This window comes from Peromyscus leucopus, chromosome 11 (genome assembly GCF_004664715.2).
Source record: "Peromyscus leucopus breed LL Stock chromosome 11, UCI_PerLeu_2.1, whole genome shotgun sequence".
In the NCBI taxonomy this organism is placed as follows: domain Eukaryota; kingdom Metazoa; phylum Chordata; class Mammalia; order Rodentia; family Cricetidae; genus Peromyscus; species Peromyscus leucopus.
In genome coordinates, this window is record NC_051072.1 from 2,505,132 (window position 1) to 2,528,035 (window position 22,904).

The 22,904-nt window shown below is 39.6% G+C and overlaps 1 protein-coding gene across 4 annotated transcripts in view; it reads left to right on the forward strand.

Moving 5' to 3' along the window:
• Marchf6 (membrane associated ring-CH-type finger 6) overlaps positions 1–22,904 on the forward strand; it is a 66,726-nt gene that overhangs the window by 34,516 nt on the left and 9,306 nt on the right. The window contains exons 9-24 of one of the 4 annotated variants that reach the window (XM_028882034.2): positions 269–301; positions 1,817–1,868; positions 3,191–3,249; positions 5,020–5,100; positions 5,330–5,398; positions 5,482–5,556; positions 6,538–6,672; positions 8,336–8,455; positions 8,643–8,743; positions 10,467–10,604; positions 12,757–12,958; positions 15,208–15,277; positions 18,351–18,547; positions 18,643–18,681; positions 20,339–20,473; positions 21,781–21,870. In XM_028882034.2, the coding sequence (XP_028737867.1) occupies positions 269–301; positions 1,817–1,868; positions 3,191–3,249; positions 5,020–5,100; positions 5,330–5,398; positions 5,482–5,556; positions 6,538–6,672; positions 8,336–8,455; positions 8,643–8,743; positions 10,467–10,604; positions 12,757–12,958; positions 15,208–15,277; positions 18,351–18,547; positions 18,643–18,681; positions 20,339–20,473; positions 21,781–21,870 (1,596 nt within the window). The remainder of the gene's footprint in view (positions 1–268; positions 302–1,816; positions 1,869–3,190; positions 3,250–5,019; positions 5,101–5,329; positions 5,399–5,481; positions 5,557–6,537; positions 6,673–8,335; positions 8,456–8,642; positions 8,744–10,466; positions 10,605–12,756; positions 12,959–15,207; positions 15,278–18,350; positions 18,548–18,642; positions 18,682–20,338; positions 20,474–21,780; positions 21,871–22,904) is intronic. The other 3 variants (XM_028882035.2, XM_028882036.2, XM_028882037.2) reach the window with 3 other exon arrangements.

Consider the following 22,904-nt stretch of genomic DNA (forward strand, 5'->3'; position numbering starts at 1 on the left):
CTCTCTGTCTCTGTAGCTGCCTTAGCTTACCTAGGGTTGGGAGCACACTCAGGATGGAAATTTCTAGATGATATTTTCCATATGACTTAGGGTAAAAGAAGACACAAAATATAATACTTAAAAACACAGAGTTATTTTTTTAACATTCTGGTAATGATAGGTTTAGAAAGTAGTGATTGGAAACTGTTTAATGATACTGGTAGGAAAGCAATCTTTCTATAAGAAGGTCCTATGCATCTTAAATTAATGCTTATTATTTTTATTTTAGATGCTTGGACTTGATGGATCATTAGTTTTTCTGGTAAGTGGAAGTATTACTTTTGATAGAAATTATGAGTTGTCTCTGTTATCCAGTAACTCCAAATTCTTGGAGTATGCTCCTCTTTATACTAAAAGTCCAAATAACTCTTTGAATTTTGATTATTTGATACTTGAAAGTATTATTTTGTATGTTGACAATAGAAATATTTAAAGGAATGTTATTTAACATTTAATAAAGTTATTAAATATTTGAGAAAAAGTCCAAAGTTAATAGTAGTTAAAAGAAGTTGATGTTTGAAGTTGGGTCTTACATGTTTAATGCCTGCACCATTGAGAACAAAACAGCCTTGTCCATGCCACAGGTGGGAACCACAGTCTTAGCTGGAAGTCTGGCATAGGAGTAAAGCTTACCTCATTTTTTATTTTATGGTTTTTAATTTTTAAGTTTTTTCTTTACTGGTGTGTGTAGAAGCCAGAGTCTGTTATCTGTTATCTCCTTCCACTGTGGGAGCTGGGATCAAACTCATGTCGTCAGGTTTCACAATAAGCACTTTCACTTGGTGAGCTATCTCAGTACCCCAAAAGCTGCAACTTAAAAGTAGATGGCTAGAGTTGGAGACATGGCTCATCAGGTAAGAATACACACTGCTCTTTCCAAGGACCCGAGTTCTGTGGTTCTGAGTGCCAGTGTCAGATAGCCCAACTTCCTGTCATTCCAGCTCTAGGGGATCTGACACTAACAGTTTGGGGCTCCATGGTACTTGTACTAATGTGCATATACTCCCACACAGACAGACAGACAGACAGACAGGTACACACATACACACACACACACAAGATAATAAAGGCATGTCTTTAAATGAGGGGTAATTCTTTCAAGAAGTTTATTCTGTAAAGGAAAAAATGGTGTTTTCAGGTCACGTAATGCAAAATTGCTAGTTATTTGGGATTTTTCAATAGATAGGACTTGTCTGCAGTAGCAGAACTGCCTCAGATGGAGACATGGCAAGAACAGGAAGCCCAGAGGAAGTACAGGCTTGAGGGTTGCATGATCCAGTGGCCAGCACTGCTACAAAAATCCAGATAATATCTGTCTCTTGCTGTTTACTTAAATATATCCTTTACCTCATTGGTGTTTCATAAGAATGGCAGGAGTTGTTAAAGTCAAATAGGAAAGTCGTTTGCAGCTTGACTTCCTTCCTTATACAGTTTCAGGGGAATCAGAGGTAGGGGTGAATGTAATAGGATTCTGCTTTCAATAAATAACATTTTAAAGTTAATAGTTAAAGATAAAAAATGTGCCAGGCATAGTGGCGTGTGCCTTTAACCCCAGCACTTGAGAGGCAGAAGCAGGTGGATCTCTGTGAGTTCAAAGCAAGCCTGGTCTACATTACGGGTTCCAGGACAGCCAGGGCTACATCAAGAAACCTTGTCTGGGTGGGGTGGGGGTGGGGGCGATCAGTTCTAGTTATTTTCAGGATTTAACTATGACTAAGTGGAATTGTTCAATTAAACATGAGATATCACTGACTCTTACTAATGCTTTCTCCTGTAGGAACACGTGTTCTGGGTGGTGTCTTTAAATACATTGTTCATTCTTGTTTTTGGTAAGTTGTACCTATGCGTTTAGTTTTTGTGGTATCGTGATAGAAGTTTGGCTTTCTAGGAATTTTGTTGCACGTTTTTGTTTTACTTGTGCTTTAGGAATATAAAGGTACATATAATGTGGACTTAGACACCAGATTCCTAGTACATTCCTTGCATTTTTACTCAGTGATTGAATCATCCTCTGCCGTATTTATCAGTCAGGATGTTTGTTGTTACTATGGAGAAACAATAATTTATTAAGAACAAACTGAAATTTGGCTAGAAAAGCTTCAGGAAAAGAGAAGCATAAAATTTTTTAATAAGAAAAATGAAGTATACTTTCTGATTTAACTAAAGTGTCATCTAAAACTTAGTAGAATTCATTGTTTCCCAGTAATCCATCATATTTACAAATTCAAAGTTCCCTCAAGTGCCATTTTATAGTTGGTGTGTTTGAATAAAGATCCAAATAATGTGCGCACATTACTGGGAGGTTGAAATAGTCTTTCCTGAGCTTCCTATTCCACTCTGTTAGGATGTGTGTGTTGATGTCCTCTACCCTCATCCTCTGTCTGCCATGTTTTCTAAACTGGAAGTCAGATTTAAGGGCCTGATCAGGTCAGGTTCAGTCATCTTTGACAAGGTTATTGGGCATGCATTTTGACTCAGAATGGGACATAGGAAGAGGTATGTGATTTTTATCATTTTCCGTTTACACCAAGAAAGAAATCTGTGGAATGATATTTTAGTGTCACACCTAGTGTCAGTCCTCCTTAGGTGTTGAAAAGTGCCGAATGTTTCAAATTCTGGCATTTTAAAGGTCATTCTTGGCTAGCTTTTCTATAAAAAAAAAGATCATTTTTATCAACAGCAACAATCCAGTTAGTGTGAGGTTGGTTCTCAGGAGACGCTGGGCAGGTGGTGTCCTTTCAGTGATTAGTCCAAAGTGAGGAGCTGGTGTGCGGGCCACTTCCCAGACGTGAAGTGTTTCTTTTCATGTTGCTGCCTTTTTCCTTTGTGGTTGATATTTGGAGCTTTGAGTATTAAGAAGAGCTCATGGATTTGGTTTCTATGTGTTCCCATCAATTTTGGTCATTGAATTGTTGTTATTAATGTTTAAAGCTCATATCATCTCTTTAAAAATGCCAGTGACACCCTCTTCAGAATGGTTCCTGTGTCCTTTTGACAGGGTCTTGTTAGACCTTGATGTTTTATTGTGCCAGGTACAGTTTGGTTTTTTCTCCGAGAACCTACTGTTTCTCAAAGATGTCCTGGTTCCTTTAGTGGCGATTACATTAAGAGTGCTCATTGTTCTAATGATAAATTTTCTCCTTTCTTTTAGCATTCTGTCCTTACCACATTGGTCATTTCTCCCTTGTTGGTTTGGGATTTGAGGAACATGTGAGTATAATACTTACAGAACTTTACTTCTGCTAATTATCCCCAAGTTTGTTATTTTCTAAGGAATTTTCTTTTTTCTTTTTTTTTTTTTTTTTTCCGAGACAGGGTTTCTCTGAGTAGCCCTGGTTGTTTTGGAACTCACTTTGTAGACCAGGCTGGCCTTGAACTCAGAGATCGCCTGCTTCTGCCTCCCAAGTGCTGGGAGTAAAGATGTGTGCCACCACTGCCTGGCTAGGAATATTTAATTTTATGTGTATAAATGCTTTGCTGGCATGTATGTATGCCATGAGTGTCTTGTTGGATACCGTGGAACTGAGGTTATGAGTGCTTGTGAGCCACCATACTAGTACTGAGAAGTGGACCGGGTCTTCTGCAAGAGCAACAAATGCTCTTAATTCTATTGAACCATGTCTCCAGCCCACTAAGGAATATTTTGAAGAATTCATTTCTCAATGTATCTTGTGCAAAGGAACATTTAGTCAGCACAGTCTTGTTCTTTTTGTTTGAAACTGGACAGTTGCTCAGGAAGTAGCATGTCATATGCCAGCCATTACAGGTGTGCTGCAGAACCTCACAGTATGCTGGGCCTGAGGTTTCCCATAGGTTGCTTTTCCTTCACTTGATGAATGTGTGTGTGCCTCTCTGTACTTTCCTGAGGTGGTCCAAAGTGAATTTTGAAAAATATCAGTATATTTATCAATTTTTAAAAAGGGAATAGTAGTCTCTCTTGGGATAATGGACTATATATAGTGTTTTCTCAAGAAATTGCTGATATTTTACATTTTGTCTTTTTCTAATGATGGATGAATAGTTGGATAGATGCTTGCTGCTTTTTTTTTTTTTTTTTAATCTAAAACATTTTATTAGCTTAGCAAACATTTCAGTAACCTGGCATCCTGCAGCTCTTTAGCAGTAAAGAGTGTTAATGTGCATGTCTGACTCTGATAGCAATTAGATGGTGATGACATTGCCCATGAATAAGAGACTGTCTTTTGTACTAAGAAGGGACTACCACAGCTGGAGTTTTGAAAGATCCATGGAGTATGGCTACTTTGTGGACTCTGAGGATTTCTCTTTTAAGGAAGAGCTGACTCTGGGGTCTTTTGTTTCCTTTGTGTGTGTGAGTTCTTGGATCACTTTTGGGAATGTTCCATTATCTTCTACTGCTCTGATGCCTCTTATTGGTTGCTTGTGAGAACCTACAGGACTGAGACAAATGGTTTCAGTAGACACTGACTTTATGAACTGTTGCTACTTATTACACATAACTCAGGAAATGAAAAGATATGAATGAGAAATGTTTGTCATTCTCCAATTTTTTCTTTCTGCAAGCCTCTAGACCAGCAATGGAGAGTTAGAGAAGCTTAAACAGTTACTTCTAAGGGTATGAGATGATGTGGTCAGATTGTTAGCAGGTTGGTGGGCAAGCTGGGCAGTATGCTAGCAGTCAGCTCTTAGCAAATGCACCTTTGTGAGAATAAGGGCTGGTGTTAAGATTGTGGTCTTATTGGGAAATTTCATTCACTCTCTTATTTTGACTCTTGATAAAATGTTATTCTTTACTGTCCATCAGTCTTCAGTAATATTTAGCAGTCTATATATGAGAGGGTCTGGTTTCCAGATTCTTCATAAAGGAGATTTCAGTTTTTAAATTATAAATATCTTGAAGCAGCAGTTTACTGTCTATCATTCAGATCACTTAGTATACTTAAAAGCTGGGTTATCAACCACGAGGGAAAGCTTTATCTTATTTATTTGTTTTATTTTCAGGTCCAAGCATCTCATTTTGAAGGTCTAATCACAACAATTGTTGGATATATACTTTTAGCAATAACGCTGATAATTTGTCATGTATCCTTTAACGAGTCAGCTTGGAGGTACAGTGCCATTCATACCAAAGAGTTCTCATTAATAACAAAGCTGCTTTCCCCTATGTCTTCATAAAAGCTAGTGTTTGTGAAGGGATGAGTGTAGGAAGAATTAGAAATAAATGAAATTTGTTATTACATTTAGTATAACCTGAAGAGTTTCTTGTCTCCCATTCTCAAGTGTTCAGTGTCTCCTTGACTTGATGCTGCAGGCCTTGGCAACTCTTGTTAAGTTTCATAGGTCTCGACGCTTGCTGGGAGTCTGCTATATTGTAGTTAAGGTAATCCAATTGTAAATGAAAGCTCAAAGTGGTTTGATCTCCATTTGGTTGATACTGATGACCTTTATTTTTATTTAATTAAGGTTTCTTTGTTAGTTGTGGTAGAAATTGGAGTGTTCCCTCTCATTTGTGGCTGGTGGCTGGATATTTGTTCTCTGGTGAGTTGAGCACCCACTGTCATAATTTCATTTCAAAGCTTCAAAAAGTCTTTAGAAAACATTCCTTTTAAAGAAAAGTGATTTACTTATTCTTAGAATGTAACACTATTGAGTCTAAATGTCATTAATTTGTCTTGAGTATTATTTAATGTCTTGTATGTATTTGAATGTCAGGGTATTTTGATTGGAGCTTTTATAACTATTGGAGAATTTTGTTACTCATTCTTCCTTCCTAAATTTTATACTAATGTTGGCCAGTTTTTAAAACTATGATACTAAATTTTAATTGCTTTTAGTTTTGATTTTTCAGAATATATGTAGAAAAGCTGTTCTTGGTTCTGAGATTGATGTTTACTCTTATTCTTTATTATTTAAAACCTTTTGTGAAAGAAGACCTGTAACTAAGAAATGAAGATCCTATGTAGTAGTTTTTACTAGTAAAGGCCTGAAAGCCTAGGTCAGTTGGTAGAATGCTGGCCTAGGATGCATGAAGTCCTGAGTGTGGTAGCTCGGAGGGTCAGGACGTCCAGGTTCCCTTCAGCTGCAGAGCAAGTTCTAGGCTGGCCTAAGATACATGAGACCATGTCACAGAAAAGAAATGAACCAGTGAAACTAGTTGTTTATCCTTCATGATTTTTAATGGCAGTATTTATCTTGAGTATTTACTCATGTAACGGTGAGAGCCTAACTTGCAGGCATCCACTCTCTTTACCATGTGAATCTCAGGGATATCAAACTCAGGTTATCAGCTTGGTAGCAAGTGCCTTTACCCACTGAGCCACATTGTCTGCCCATGCTTCAAGATTTTAAAGTACTATATACTCTTATATAGCCTGTGGCACTGTGAAATGGCATTAAGAGAACTGAAAACCGAAAACATTGACATTACGTGCATTTGGTGGGTGATCTTACTCTTAATGGTGGAAGTACTAAGCATTGTATAGGTAGCACAGATCTCTAACCTGTTCTGTTTTGGCTCAGGAAATGTTTGATGCTACTCTGAAAGATCGAGAACTGAGCTTTCAGTCAGCTCCAGGAACTACGATGTTTCTGCACTGGCTGGTGGGAATGGTGTATGTGTTCTACTTTGCCTCCTTCATTCTGTTACTGAGAGAGGTAGGTCCTATAGTGAAGTGTTGGTGCTCTGCGTTTTTTAGAAGAGATTTGCTTTGACCTATTAAGCGAATCCACGAGAGTCTGTTAAAAGGTATCAAGGACTTATTAAGATATAAAATGGGATGCCGGGCGTTGGTGGCGCACGCCTTTAATCCCAGCACTCGGGAGGCAGAGCCAGGTGGATCGCTGTGAGTTCGAGGCCAGCCTGGGCTACCAAGTGAGCTCCAGGAAAGGCGCAAATCTACACAGAGAAACCCTGTCTCGAAAAACCAAAAAAAAAAAAAAAAAAAGATATAAAATGGGAAGCTGGGCAGTGGTGGCACACACCTTTAATCCCAGCACTTGAGAGGCAGAAGCAGGCAGATAGATCTCTGTGAGTTCGAGGCCAGCCTGGGCTACAGAATGAGTTCCAGGAAAGGCGCAAAGCTACACAGAGAAACTATGTCTCAAAAAACTGACAAATAAGTTAAGTATGTAAGTAAATAAATAGATAGATAGATTTAAAAAAAAAAAAAATGGGGAGGATACAGAACAAAGTAAACGGCTGTTGTCCTCCTCCATTCTGCCTGGCGATCAACGGGACCAGCCGTCCAGTTTCCAACCACCCTAAGAGAGGATGAGCACTTGCCTCCTCCTCCTCAGTTTTAAGCAATCACATACCCAGAAAAAAAATCATGCTTTTATTGGGCCAGATACCTCAAGGTCATGGTTGGAGTGAATTCCCACAGCACTGACACCCAGTCATCCCTCAAAGGTTAGGTAGGGTATTTTCCTAACTAAACCATATTCTCTACTATTCTAAGAGGGAATAACTAACAGAGTTTGGTTTGATTACTTTAAATTGATTTTTATGTCAAAAATGGCATGTTATAGTTTTAAAAATGATCAAGGCTAATTAAAAACTAAAGTTCTTACTTGATATATGTCATACTTACACTCTGTTGTAAACTCCTAAAAGTGGTATATAATAAACTGGTCTTAGACTTCATCCCAAGAGAAGTTTCATAGAATTGAAAATATTGAAATATTTAGGAACTGACATTTGAAATACAGAATTACAGTGAGGATCCTTTATGATCCCAGTTTACTTGCCAGGTGGGTACCTTCCCAGATCCTGTTCTAACTGGTTTAAAAATGAGGGAAGATTAGTGTTTCCTTAATATGCATCTCAAGTTCCAGATTCTATCCTCTATGCTGGGGTAATAATGAGAAACAAAGGCACAATTCCTGTTCTCCTTTGTTTTTGGAAATGAATAAATCCTTTGCACAAATTAGCTTATCTTATTTACTAAGACTGGTGATGGAGGAGAAGGCCTACAAAGCCACTGGCAATGGAATGTGAAATCACAGAGGCTGAATGTCATTTGTGCTTTACTCTGTGAAAAATTTGAGGAGGATAGGGGGTGGGTCTGGATCCTTCCCTTAAATACTATACATCATATAGTATGTAGTAATGTTTATATATTTTTACCTCAGTGATCCAGATTTCTTAATAAATTGGTCTCAGTGTTTTCCAGTTTTCGATTAAAAGCATCAAAAGTCATTAAAAGCACAGTAGTTTGATAGAATTTCTAGCTAAGGAACTTCTTTTTCCATTGACAGTTGTGAATTCTTTAGGACCTTATTTTTCTGGGTATCTATCACACTTTAAATATATTTGCAGGTACTTCGACCTGGTGTCTTATGGTTTTTAAGGAATTTGAATGATCCAGATTTTAATCCAGTACAGGAAATGATCCACTTGCCCATTTATAGGCATCTCCGAAGATTTATTTTGTCAGTGGTGAGCAGACCTTTTTTTTTTTTAAATCCAATGCTATCTTAATTTCATACAGTATTGTTGTTCTTTGTATCCTTTTAGATTGGGAGGGCTGGGGAGCACACTGACTGTATTTACCTCAGCCAGTGGAATGCACTTACCAAGTAGCTTGCTGGACTCACAGTGGCATTGTGCTTGTTTCTTACTGCAGATTGTCTTTGGCTCCATTGTACTTCTGATGCTCTGGCTTCCTATACGTATAATTAAGAGTCTCTTGCCTAATTTTCTTCCCTACAATGTCATGCTCTACAGGTAAGTATTTTGTTGTTATTTTGGTGGTTTGGGGGCTTGAACTCAGTGCTAGTATGGTAAGCAAGTACCTTACGACTGAGTGGCGTCCCCAACCCTATAGATACATTTTTAAAACTTAGAAAAACTATAATGATCTGTCACTATTGGGAATTTAATATTCAAATTACATTAAACATTTTATGTGATAGTTCCATTTTGCCATACTCTCAGTCATATACATGCTAATAGTTACATTTTTCAAAGGAAGATTTATTTTTGCATTTGTTTAGAAAGTTACCACGCTTAATGAGAATTAGTAGCATTGTTTTTTTCTTTGTGTACATCTTTAACTATTAACTAAAAATAAGACTCAAGGCTTTCATCCTTTTGGGTTTAAACTTTTCAGTGACTTCATTACCCCAGAGTTCTCCTCAAGCTATGGGGAATGAGATTGTTTCTCTAAGTTTACTTCTGTCCTTTTAAGTTTTGTGGGTTCCAACTCCTTAAGACCTTGCACTAAACCAACTTGTTACCACTTAGTAGCTTAGTTTCCGTCTCCCTTTGCTCTCCATTTATATCCCACCCTCATCCCTGCTGTCTGGATTTTCTGAAAGTTTAGGTGTATTATTCCTCTCTTAAAAAGTTGTCAGTAGTTCCTCCATAGTAGAGGTTATGTTTTGGGGCAAGGAGAAAGGCTTTTAAATAGATAAGACATGTGATGTGCTTAATAATCATTACTGCTCTAGGGAAAAGGAGAGAAAAGAATAGAGAATGCCCACAATGGGGTTTTAATTTAGGAGTAACTGATAGAGGTGACAGTTGAGGAAAGCCCTGAAGGGAGGTGAGGAAGGGGTGCTGAGTCATGTGCATCCCTTGAGAGTGACTCAGGTGGGCACAATAGCACCCAGGTCTGTTTGACAGGCTAGTTTGGCTAAGAAGGAGAGAGCACAATAGTTGGGTATGAAGTCAGAGAAGTCCTTGAAAGCCAGCTTTTTGAGTCTTTGAGGCTGTAATTAGCACTTTGACTATCGGGCTCACTCTGGCTCCTCAGTGATAAGAGAGAGAGTGAGAGTGATGAGGTTAGAAGCAGGAGGGTAGCCAGAAGAGAATGTGATGATCCTAGTGGAGATGGGAAGGGCACAGGTGAAGGAGGTAGCAGTGGAAGCTAAGAGTCAAAATGAGTCCAGCAGTGTGGATGTGAGATGTAAAGAAGGAAGTCAGAAATCAGAAGTTCTTTCTTAGCATGGGAAATATGGGCTTAATGTATTGAGGTGACAGTGGGAAGAGATTAATGGTTTGGTTGGATGCTTGTTCTAAGTGCACATCAATGTGGTGCACTGAGTTCCATCGTGGATATTCAAGTTAGGAGTCAGGGAAGAAATATCAGTAGTAAATGAAGGTGGTATGCAAGTCACAGTCACACAAGGAATAAGCTTAGTTGAAAAAGAGGACAGAACGGGGCCTCATATTTCTAGACTGGGGAAGCAGCTAGTTAGGAGGATGAGTGAGCAGCTCTAATATGCTGCTCTCACAGTGTAAGTGAGCACAGTGGCATGGACACCAAGGGACCAGGAGCAGCTTCAGTGGAGTCTGGGAGGATAGCCTCACTGACTTGAAGAGCGAGTGGGAGAAAAGCAATAAAGACAATGGGTTCATTTGGCTTGGAAACTTGTTTAATCTGATTAGATGTTTTATAAATCATAATGGAAATAGGACTCATGTCGTAAATCTGTAACTGTTGTAGTGATGCTCCAGTGAGTGAGCTGTCCCTTGAGCTGCTCCTGCTGCAGGTCGTCTTGCCAGCATTGCTGGAACAGGGACACACGAGGCAGTGGCTGAAGGGGCTTGTGCGTGCATGGACCGTTACCGCTGGATACTTGCTGTGAGTATGGCAGCTGACTCCCTGGGCTTCTGTGTTGTCTATCTCTATAACTTCTTTTTTCCTTTTTTTTTTTTTTTTTGATACTGGGGATTGAAGCCAGGACCTTATACATACTATACAAATGCTATACCACTGAGTGACATCTCTAGCCCCATATTTTATTTTTAATTTTGAGACAGTCTTACCATAGAGTCCTCATGCCCCAGTCTTCTTGATACTGAGAGTACAGTCGTGTGCTACCATGGCCTATCTTGTTTTATAACCTTCCTGAAAGAAGTGCGTTCTTCATTCCAGTCAATAAAAAGTAGTTTTAGAGTCCAGAGAGATGGCTCAGCAGTAAGGGTTCTTGCTATTCTTCCAGAGGATCCAGTTCATTTCCAGAACTAATGTCAGGCTCCCCCAACTGTCTGTGAGTCCAACTCTGGGGATCTGACACCTTTTCTGGCTCTGTGGGCACCTCCACACATATGGCATATATACACACATGCACACATGTAAATAAAAACGCTTAGAAAACCCTAGGTTTAATAACAGCTGAGTGCTGTCCACAGGTTACCTTTCAAGGAGGGTGTGTGCACCCTGTCTCCTGGTGCAGGCTCACTGCTGCACCTTCTTTTGTGCTGTTAGATGTGGCAAACAAAGGGTATTGGGGCCAGCAGCACAGTTAGACTGCATGGTGTGCTTATATAGGAATGTGACCGTTCCATCAATACAAATTAACTTAAAAGTTAAAAAATGCAGTGCATTTAAAGACAAGCTAACTTACCTTTATTTTATATTTACTTTGTTAGGGATGCTAACCAGGTAAAGAAAGTTTCTAAGGTTTGATTTCTTGTTTGTTACTTAGTTACTTTTCGTGTGGCTGTGATAAATACCCAACAGAAGCAGATTAAAGGAGCGTGTTTGTTTTGGCTTACATTTTGAGGGTAGAGTTCATTGTGGTGGGGAAGTCTTGGCAGTAGGAGCTTGAGGCATCTACTCACATAACATTTGCATTCAGGAAGCAGAGAGAAAGAAATGCTAGTCCACGGCTAGCTTTCCTAATTTATTCTGTTCAGGATCCTTGGCCTGCCCAGTGAATGGTATCACCCACTTTTAGTATGGTTCTTTCCACCTTAGCCTAATTTAGATATTCTCTCATTGGCATTCCAGAGGCCTGTCTCCTAGGTTTTGTCTTAATTAGGATTTCCAGTGCTATAATAAAACACCATGACCAAAAGCAACTTTGGGAGGAGAGGGTTTATTTCATCTTACACTTCCAGGTAGCAGTCTATCACCAAAGGAAGTCAGGGTGAGAACTCAAGGCAAGAACCTGTAGGCAGGATAGATGCAGAGGCCATAAAGGAATGCTGTTTAGTGGCTTGGTTCTTAGGGCTTTATCATCCTATTTCTTATACTCACCCCATCCCCAAACCACTCACCCAGGGGTGGCACCCACCCTCTGTGGGATAGGCCCTCCCTCATCAATCACTAATCAAGAAAATGCACTATAGGCTTATTCACAGGCCAGTCTCATGGGGGCATATTCTTAATTTATTATGTTCCTTCTTCCCAGAAGACTGTAGCCTGTGTCAAGTTGACACATAAAACTGGCCAACACTATGACTGTAGATCTTGTCAGGTTGATGATCAGGGTTAATCCCCACAACCATTTGTATTTATTGAGCTGAATTTATTTATTGAGTCTATGAGATAAGGGAGTTTCTGTGAAATATTTGGCCAACTGTGGTAAATTACTGTGTGGTGTAGACTTGGTTATATTTGATAAAACACCATCCTTCTCTCCAGTGCTATTCTTGTCTAAATTGATTTGTAGCTTGTACAGGAGACACAGCAATCATTTGGGAAGAAGAAAAAGATTTTCACTCTGGAGCCTAATGCCAACTGTCTATGTTTTCCTCTAAATCACTGACTTCTTCGCAGATGTTGGGTGAGGAGACAAAATAGGTTGAATTTGTGGAGTGTCCCACAAGCTAGCTAACATAGTTGGAAGAGTTTAATTTGAAGCAGACACTAGCATTTAGTCTAGATAGCAGGAGCAATGGTCTCTATAGAATCCACATACACGTTTTCTGTCCTTTAAGAAAATACACTATGCTTGTCATTGTCACTCTGACCTGAAATGAGACTCACTGGTGTAACTTCTATGTAGGGACCTTCATTCCTACTTACTGGGAGACCAGGAAGAAAATGAGAACAGTGCAAATCAGCAGGTCAACAACAACCAGCCTGCTCGAAACAACAATGCTGTTCCTGCTGGGGAGGGTCTGCATGCAGCCCATCAAGCCATACTCCAGCAGGGAGGACCTGTCGGCTTTCAGCCTTACCGCCGGCCTTTTAATTTCCCACTCAGGGTAAGTCTATATAGCCTGATTTCTGTATATTAGTCTTTTCTTTCAATTTTCTTTTGAGAATTAATGCTGTTAAATTGGTGCTGTGTAGTTATGCTTTATGGTTCCTGGAAACAAACCTATTTTATTACTCATGCAGCTTTGACGTTCAAAATAAGTTATCAGGTTTTAGAGATGGATACTGTGTGGAATTAGGATTCTATGGACTTTAGCTCTTGTTGTTTGAGAGAAAAAAAGATTGTAAATTAGAAGCTAGCGAGATGGATAACATTTCAAGTGTGTGTCAGGAACTGTAATGACATGTTAGTGTTTGCCTCTGATTTAATCCCCACCACTTGCAGCTATTGGATTGGAACAGAACTGTGTTCCTCAGTGGGCAAAGGCCCACAAAGCACAATGCAGTGAGTGTGGAGTAGTGTATGTATGGTCTTCAAGGCTCTTCTCTCTGGCTCCTGCCCATCCCAGACCTCTCCTCTGCATATACCATCTCCTAAATATATTCTGTTATCTGTAATTCCAAGCTTACCATGTCCAGTATATACTTAAGGACCTGGCATGTGCCAGATGTGGGTGGTCATCTCATGTTGATATCTAATGAAACTGAAGACCAGCTTGGCTGAAAATATGCCTGTTTCATGGTCTTGAAGCTAGCAGTCATTCTGTGATTCACAATCCTGTCAGAAATTTATCCTGATGATTAGTGCCATTTACATGCAATTTGTTGTATTTCAAATCCCTGTTTATAATGGTTTGAAGTTATGAGTCTGATTATTTTGAAATTTGGGTAGATTTTTTTAAACCTCTTATCCTCAGTTCTTTTTTTGTAAAAATAGTCATCTTATTTTTCGATTACCTGTGGGTCATATGTAGCCATTGTCTAAGCACACCTTGAGTGTCTGTGGTATTTTTGATGAGTATTAGGATTATAGAGATCATGCATGCAGTCTTTGCCCTGAAACCACTTTCAGAGAACTTTGGGAGATTAAAAAGCAAAACCAAATAATAGCAGATTGGGGTTGTCAGAGTAGATGTTTACTGAGGGCACTGGTTTGTAATACAAGTGCATAGAAATCTTCATGGGGAAGGTGATACCCAAGCTGTCTTTAGTGCTGAAAGGGCAAGCAGATTAAGAAGTGCAAAGTAGGAAGGGCATTCCAGGCATATGCCAGGAAAGGGCACCTGGGACATGGTAAGCTTGGAACTGGGGATAACTGATTGTAATTTAGAGGATGGGGGTGTATGCAGAGGAAAGATGAGGGACAAAGGAAGCAGTGGCAGACAGGACTCTTGGATGGGCTACAGCCAAGTGGAGAGTCTTGAACATCATGTGTATACTAGTTGGCACTCGTGATTTTGTGCTTCCTGCCCCACTGAGAAACACATCTATTTTGATGCAACAACATATTCTAGAAAATGTTGCTTACAGTGGGGAAGGAAACAAGAAGGTTCCTTTTTCTGTGGATTCTAAAAGCAGACCTCATAGTGAACACCTGTTTCATTATTCCGTGGTCTTCACTCAGCCCTCTTGCTGAATTAGGGGGAAAAAGGCCATTGGAGACAGAATCACGAAGGCTGTTCAGGCAGGCAAAGTTAGAGTGTTAATGAGCTTTTTCTCAAGAATTCTGCCCTCTGGTCTTGGGAAGGTGTACCTGGTAAGGTAGAAAATGAACTACAGTGCAGCCTTTCAGCCCAGGAGAGGGGGCTCCTCTTCCCTGTGTGTGCTGTTGTGTGCACTGTTGTTCCATTGTTACTTCCCAAGACAATAGCCAATGGCTATATGTATTTATTTATAGTTAAGAGTAATGAAAATAAAATTTAAAATCATTACACAACACTATTCACATGTCAGGAGCTCAATAGCCACATGTGGCCAGTGGCTGCTGTGTTGGACAGTGCAGAACTAGATGTCTCTATCACCACACAGGACATCTAATTGAATAGCACTGTTTAGAAGGATGGATATTTTAAATTTGTTAATATTAAATTTTGGTTGAGTTTGTTTTACTGAGTATAAATGTTTGCTTCTTTATTGTGGGTCTATCGGATTGTGTGAAAACACTCCTTCCCCCGAGAGCACAGGTGCAGGCCGCCTCCCTCTCCTCTTTCTTCCTCATCAATTCTGGGATTACAGGCATGTGTCCCTTTCCCAGTGGCAGGCTTTTTTAGTGGGAGTGTTATGTGGATTCTTTGAGGAGTAGCAGAATACATTGAGGACATGGGAACCACTTACAACCTCTGTTTTTTTCTTGCAGATATTTCTGCTGATTGTCTTCATGTGCATAACATTACTAATTGCCAGCCTCATTTGCCTTACCTTACCAGGTATGAGTTTATCCTCGCATTCAGCTATTAGATGTTAAGATTCTTTTCTCAAAGCAGGGTATATCTTATGGAGAAGAGATTTGTCATCAAATAGAAATGGAAATAGTTGTTTGGTTTATAGGCTATTGATCCCTTAGGGGTACTTCATCCTGTTGGACTCCACAGTGCATAGGTTCACCAGTTCCAAAAACAGTTGTGGGTTTATTCTAGAGCTTGGCACTACAGCCTCTCAGTTTTCATGGTGCATCGTACTGTGGGTTTTCAAAGTCATTTGTAAGACTTAAGACATTTTCTCAGTCAGTATGTAAAGAACTTTATAAAGTTAGACTGTTTCCTCAACTCTGGGATTCACAAATGTTGATCTTCTCTGGCCTTGACTTTGCTAAACATTTCAACCAACCAGCAGGATTTCTTCATCTAACAAGTAAACCTCTCTGATTGGATACAGTAGCTTGCCGTCCTCTCCAGAGGTCATCTATCAGTGGGATGGAGTGTACAAAGCCAGTGACAAATCACAGAATAACTTGTCCTGTTGTTTATGTCCAGTCAAGACTTTCCAAATAATACTGATAGTAATTAACCACTAAATGGTATAGTGAATGATTCTTGATTATAATACTAGCTCAATAATTTTATACATCAAATTTGTATTAAAATTTGTTCCATGAGTAGTTATAAGGATGGGAAAGAATAACTAGGGACATTAAAATTAATTTAAAGTGATGTTTCTAAAAATTAAAAAAATTATTAATTTGGAGAAATTATGATTTTTACCTTCATTTGCTTAAAAGTGAAGTTTTACTATTTCTACATGGAGACTTTTAAAAGATTTTTATTGATTCTTTGAGAATTTTATTTTATTTTGATTTTTCGAGGCAGAGTTTCTCTGTGTAGCTCTAGCTGTCCTGGAACTTGCTCTGTAGACCAGACTGGCCTCAGCCTCCCAAGTGCTGGGATTAAAGGCATGTGCCACCACCGCCCAGCACTATAGAGTGGTCGACCTGTCAGGAGCCCCTACCCTTACAGAAAACAGAGTCTTCCCTAGTAGCCATCAGCTGTTCCCCAGTTAGGGGTAGGACTCATGAACTCCTTCCTACTCGGTGCTAGAAGTCGATTGGCTTGATCCTGTTGAGATCATGTGCCAGCAAACACAGCTGCTGTGAGTTTGTGAGTATAGTGGGCCTGTTCTGCTGTGTTTGACCTTTTCTGTTCCCTCTTCCTCAATGGTCTCTGAGCCGTGGGGAATGGGAGTATGTGTGATGCAAACGTCCTCTTGGCTGAACACTCTGCGGGAAGACTTCTGACCTTGTAAGACTTGAAGCTTCCTTGTCCTTCTTCCAGCCCAGCTGGCTAACTACCTAGCTACAATGTGAACATCCTCAGAGTTTTTATGTTCCATGCCCATGGTTTTACCAGTATTTAAAAAATAAATAAACTAGTTTTTATGTTTGAATTTTGTAATATGAAAGTAATTCAGCGTCATTGAATATGGTTATTAAACATTTTCCTTTAATCTAGTCCTACATGGTAGGAAGAGTAGTTTTAGTTCATTACAGAAGAGCTTTGACAAGGTGCACATTTGAGGCTAATGGAGTCTTGCTTCTTCCCATAGGTTACCTCCCTTAGCTACAACTTAACTGATAGGCCGAAAGCTACCCGTCTTCTCAGAAGCAGAGGGAAGGGAGAGAAGAACAGAAGGAAGAGAGAGAATAGAAATTGGCCATTAAATGTCAAACTAATAGAGGCATTTCAGAGACAAACTCTTGAGTAGACACTTACATAGAGCACTAAACACTTTGGCAGGGTGTCAGTGGTGATTTTGGTGTCTTAGGATTAATATGCACATTTACTTATTTCATGGAACAAATATATCCATCCTCTTTTTTTGTTGGTTGAACCTCAGGCTTAACGAATGCTTTACTGTACTCCCAGTGCAGTGTTTGTCTGTAAAAGAGCTATTTCCATATTCAGACTAGTTTGTGAGATGATGAGAAGTCTGTGCTTATTATGGTATGGCTTGTAATGTTTGACTGTTGAGCCAGCTTAGTTTGACTAGAGGTATTATACAGTTTACCAGGCAAAAGCATGAGCTTTATTATGTAGACACGCATTCAGATCTATCTTCTGCTCTGTGACTGCTGGGTCAAGGCCTGTGGCTGAGGTGAAGGTCATGTCTGTTGGATGAATGGTTGACCATCGGAGCATGAGTGAGAGGATAGGTGAAAGTGCTCACGCACTGACCAGCTCTGTTTAGGTGTTCAGACGCAGTACTGGGGAGGAAGGCAGTCCATCAGAGAGCACTAGAGATTGTAGGCAGCTTTATTGACAATCAGTTATGGACAGAAAGTTAAACAATCCTGTAAATGATATGCTTGAGCAGGTTACTGGGTGGCTGTGCCATAGAGTTTATTCCCAACCAGTCTTTGCTGTCCCTGTGATTCACACTTGAGATCCCAGCACTCAGGAAGCTGAGGCAGGAAGACTGCATTTGAGTTTCAGACCACCTTGGAATATAGTGTCAAGCCCTGTCTCAAAACAGAAGACAAAGCACAAAACTAGCAACCTTTAGGGAGATTTCAAACCAGTCTTGTTGTTCTATTTTGGTGTTGATTTTTTAAAAGAAGGTTTATACAGTATTCTTTGATACTGTGTTTTGAAATGTTATTGTGCCCACTCCTTTATTTTATAAAACTGAGTGTTCTGTGCAAATGACAGGATTATTTGGAAGAAAACCTAAATTGTTTATAAGGTTCCTAGATAAAGTGTTGACAGCACAAACAATAGAAAATTTCTATCTTTATCCTATTAGCTAATAATTTTAGTTGGCAGTAAAAATAATGAAAGCACCAATGCTCCTAACTTCCCAGGATAGGATAGGGGAAATTGGTAAAGGGCATGGCATGCCAGCGTGCATTTCTGGGAGAGTCGGCTCATTGATTCCCTGTGTTCAGGTATTTCTTAATGAAGTGATTCTGTTTTCTAGAGAATTGTTTTTGTTTATTCTGATGTGAAAATATTTACAGAATGTCAAGATTACAGTTCTCTTTACCTAGCCACATGTCTCATTTGTCAGCCTTTCTATTTTCAGTATTTGCTGGCCGTTGGTTAATGTCATTTTGGACGGGGACCGCCAAAATCCACGAGCTGTACACGGCTGCTTGTGGTCTCTATGTATGTTGGCTAACCATAAGGGCGGTGACGGTGCTGGTGGCCTGGATGCCCCAAGGACGCAGAGTGATTTTCCAGAAGGTTAAAGAGTGGTCCCTCATGGTAGGTTTCTGTAATAAGAGATTGGTCCTGTCTGATGGTAGTAAATACTTTAACAGCTATTTCCTATTTATCTTCTCTCTGTCACTGTCTTTCAGGAGAGTTTATCTTTTTATCAGAATGACTGTTCCTTTAAGGTAGTAACCTTCCGTTTCACTTGAAAGCCACAGTTCTGTACCCAGATGCACTTGAGTTAACAGAAGAATGCTGCTAAGTGATCTTGTGAAATAATTAAGAATTATAGAAAATGCTTTTGGAGATGTGAATGCACAAGTAATGAACAAGTAATCTCAAACCCTGATTTCACAGAGTCAGTTAGATCCTTACCTGAGTGTGGGCATGCATACCTGTACACACTGTTGGCTGGGCTAGTGAACACGGTAGGGCACTTCTTTATGTAGTCATTTGGGTAATCTGAGTTTATATTTTGCTTTCTTAGAGTTTATATATTTATATTTATGCTGAAACCATTCTTAATTTTTATAATTTTTATTTGCACCTACATGCTAACTCATTAATACCTGTGTATATGAGGTGTGTTCTAATCAAACTAGCATATTTCATTTTTCCACCATTGTATCATTACTGTGTATTGATAAAATCCACGTGTGTAGTGAGAGATTTATTGTAGATTATGAGCGGAGGGAGTTCATTGCTACTTAATCCTTAGGATAATGAGCAACTTAACAATGTTTAATACAGAAACCAGCTAATTTTAGTTTTATTTGGTAGTCTTTTATATAGTCACAAATGCCATGTAAAGAGGTAGTATGTATTACTCCACCAATCCCATGTTTGGTCATATGTTAGAATAGTTGTGTCCACTGAAACCACCTTGTAAAGAGGTCACCAGAACCCAGAGTCACTGTAAGACTGATTTCATTGTAAGTATTTTGTAGTTCCTTTTATCAATTTGTTCTTATTTTGCTACTTAATCCAAATTCTAAAGCTGCATAGTGAATACACTAGCTCTAGTCGTTAATGTATTGATCAGATTATTTTTTCATCAGAAAACCAGACTGTTCTAATGTGGTCAGTCTGATTGGCTTGATTAATTTCTTTAAATAGAGTTAGGATGAATCATCTGAGGGTTCATATCAGTTTATGAGTTAGGTACCTGTTAGGTCAGTGCTCTGGCGAATCAGTAGATTTTTTTTTGCAGGCAGATAAAAGTCAAGTACTGAGAAAGATATTTTGAGGAAAATAGCAAAGTCATCTTGTTAGTTGTATAGAACAGTAAATGAAATTTTTGGAAAAATTTTGTTTTACAGCAATATTCCATAGTAGTAATAGGTTTTGTTGCAGCTAGAGCTCTGCATTCATGCATTCTAGCAAGTTCACTTCATGGGTTTGGGGATGACTAGTCTGATAAAACTCTTGCCTCACAATGTGGAAGGACCCAGATTCAGTCTCCAGGACCCACATAACATCCTGGGTATGGTGATGTGTTCTTGTAATTTCAGTTATGAAGAGGCAGAAACAGGAGTACTTGCTGCCTGGGTTCGCTGGCTAACCAGCCTAGCCTAATTGATGAGTTCTGGGCCAGTGAGACTCTCTTTCTTAAAGGAGGGGGTGACATTTGAGATGGTCCTTTGGCTTCCATTTGCATATGTCCCAAGACATGTACATATATGCGTTAAAAAAAGAAACTTCACTGAAGTATCTAACATAAAAGTGTGTGTAGATGTTTTTTAAAATAGCACAGTTGCCCATGGGCATCAGGCCTGATAGTGGACTAGAGTTTGTTATAACAGAGTCTCCTCTGTAATGATGAGGTGTCCTGTTTGCTCCTAGATCATGAAGACTTTGATAGTTGCTGTGCTGCTGGCCGGAGTTGTCCCATTGCTACTGGGGCTCCTGTTTGAGCTGGTTATTGTTGCTCCTCTGAGGGTCCCTCTTGACCAGACTCCCCTTTTCTACCCTTGGCAGGTATGTGTGTCTTATCCTTGTGATTGTTGCTAATGGTTTGAGATCAGAAAAAATAGCTTTGAATATCTTAGTTTACTTTTTGCAGTTGGTTTAGGAAGATAGTTTTTCAGTTCTGGGAACCCTGGTAAAGATGTTAAAGTAATGACTTTGCTCTTGCTTTTAAAATATAAAGGCTATACAAATCCCTCCCTCAGAATACTTTTGGATTGAAATGTTGCTCTTCACTGAGCTTGCTGTCCAGGACTCACATATATGGACTCACAGATTCGTGGAAGAACTGATCCACACATGTGCCATGAGATGCACTTGTTCCCTGTCTCCCCAAAATAAATAATGAAATTTAAAAAAAAATGTAAGGGAATATTTTGTGTCGTCATGAGGATTTATGTTTCTAAGCAAGGACTAATGCTTGTAGGGTCTGATGTACATTGTTTAAAGTGTCTTGATGGGATGGGATGGATAGGGTAGTCACTGGCTAGCTGAAGGGGAGAGGTTGGAGGCAGGGTACCATGAGGACCTTAGTTTCAATGGTACTGGGAGTGGAAAATAGTCTTGATCTGGTAACAGTTCAGGAACACCACAAATACCTGAGCTTGTGAGCCTTTGGAGTAATTTCTTAGGCCCCAGATGTCTTATTACAACATAACTTGGTCAGTCCATACCAATAACACAGGACAAGCAACAAGTATGGTTGATAAAATAATAGCATTCATTTTATTCGCTTGTTGGGGTCTCCATTAATGCCCAGACTTCTCTATATTCTCTTGAGAGAATAATGTAGGTTTCTAAAAGATTTATCTTCATCTTGAGCTTTTATATATTAATCCCCGCTCTTTGTTTTTTGTGAGTTTTGTACACTTTATTTTGATCACATTCATTCCTTCCCTCCACTCTTCCTAGATTCATCCCCCCTTCCCTCACTGGCTCCCAACTTTGTTCCTTTGGGAAGAAAAGTATTTTTAATCCATCAAATATGTGCTACCCGTATATACTTGTGGGTGTGTGGCCTTTACCCACCAGCGAAGAACTCTTTTTTTTTTCTCCCCAAGACAGAGTTTCTCTGTGTAACAGCTCTGGCTATCCTGGGACTCACTCTGTAGACCAGGCTGGCCTTGAACTCATAGAGATCTGTTTGCCTCCTCCTGGTCAGCGTAGAACTCTTAAAGAAAACTGACTCTCTCTCTCCCAGAAGCTGTCAGCATTCCCAGTCCTGTGCAGCTTCTGTTCTGAAACTGAACAGCATTGTGTAAACTTTCGTCAAAGTCAGTGAAGATGTGTTAAGTGTTGTTGATTTTCTCTAACCATAGGACTGGGCACTAGGAGTGCTGCATGCCAAAATTATCGCAGCTATCACTCTGATGGGTCCTCAGTGGTGGTTGAAAACTGTCATTGAACAGGTAAGAAGTCAGTTTCAGAGAAAGTTACTGGGAAATAGGTCCTGGTTGTATTTAGCTAATGGAATTTTAGTTTTCATGTTTCTGCTTTTCTGAGCTCTCTATTTTCATTAATGTGCACATACAGTTTTTTTCCTCTCTCTCTGTGCATGCGTGCGTGTGTGCACGTGCTGGGAGTCGGTTTTCTCCTTCCACTGTGGGGTTCCAGGATTAAACTTGGTCATTAGGGTTGCATAGCAAGTACTTTTACCCACGTGGCCAGCTTGCCGGCCTCTCTTCCCTTTTTTAAGGAGGAGGCACTTTTGTTTCTCATATTATGGCTGTTAAAGTAATAATGCCTTGAGAATAAGTAATTATTAAAGAGGTAACTTTGAATTCTAGCGGATAACATTGTTTTTTAAGAAAGACTAACAAAATTTTAGATAAACCAAAGAAAAGGAATTTTGAAACCATAAGCAGCTTCTTGGGAGAAGAAGAGAAATGATAAAGAAGTGGTTCATAGCCATGTGTGCTGCTGCGTTCCTGACTTACAACATTTGAGATGTGAAAGGAAGATCATGTGTTCAAGGTCATCCTCAGTTATATAGCAAGTTCAGGAACAGCCTGGGCCACATGAGACCCTGTTGAAAAAGCCGAGACAGTGCATAATGAGGTTCATCAGCATTGTTTCCTGTGGTCCTTTCTAGGCCTATAAAGGTTCATGTTGTCTCTGCGTTACACTTGCCCTTCTTAGTAGGCTCAGGAGGGTGAACCACCCTTTGTATCTTGCTTTTATGTAAAGAGCGAAAAGGAGGATTTCCTACAAGTGCTGCTTCAGGTGCTGCTTGCCATACTTATGCTGAGGATGCCAAGGCACTTGAGTGCTCATTCTGATTTCACACACCATGGTGGGTTTTTGTCAGTCACCCATAACTCACCCAGAGGTTAGCCAGTAAATTAAAATACCTACAGGTTTGTCTAAAGTGAAGGAAAACTGATCCTTGTCATTTTTCCACTGCAGACATTCTGATGTATTCCTACTTCTACACCTGTACTAG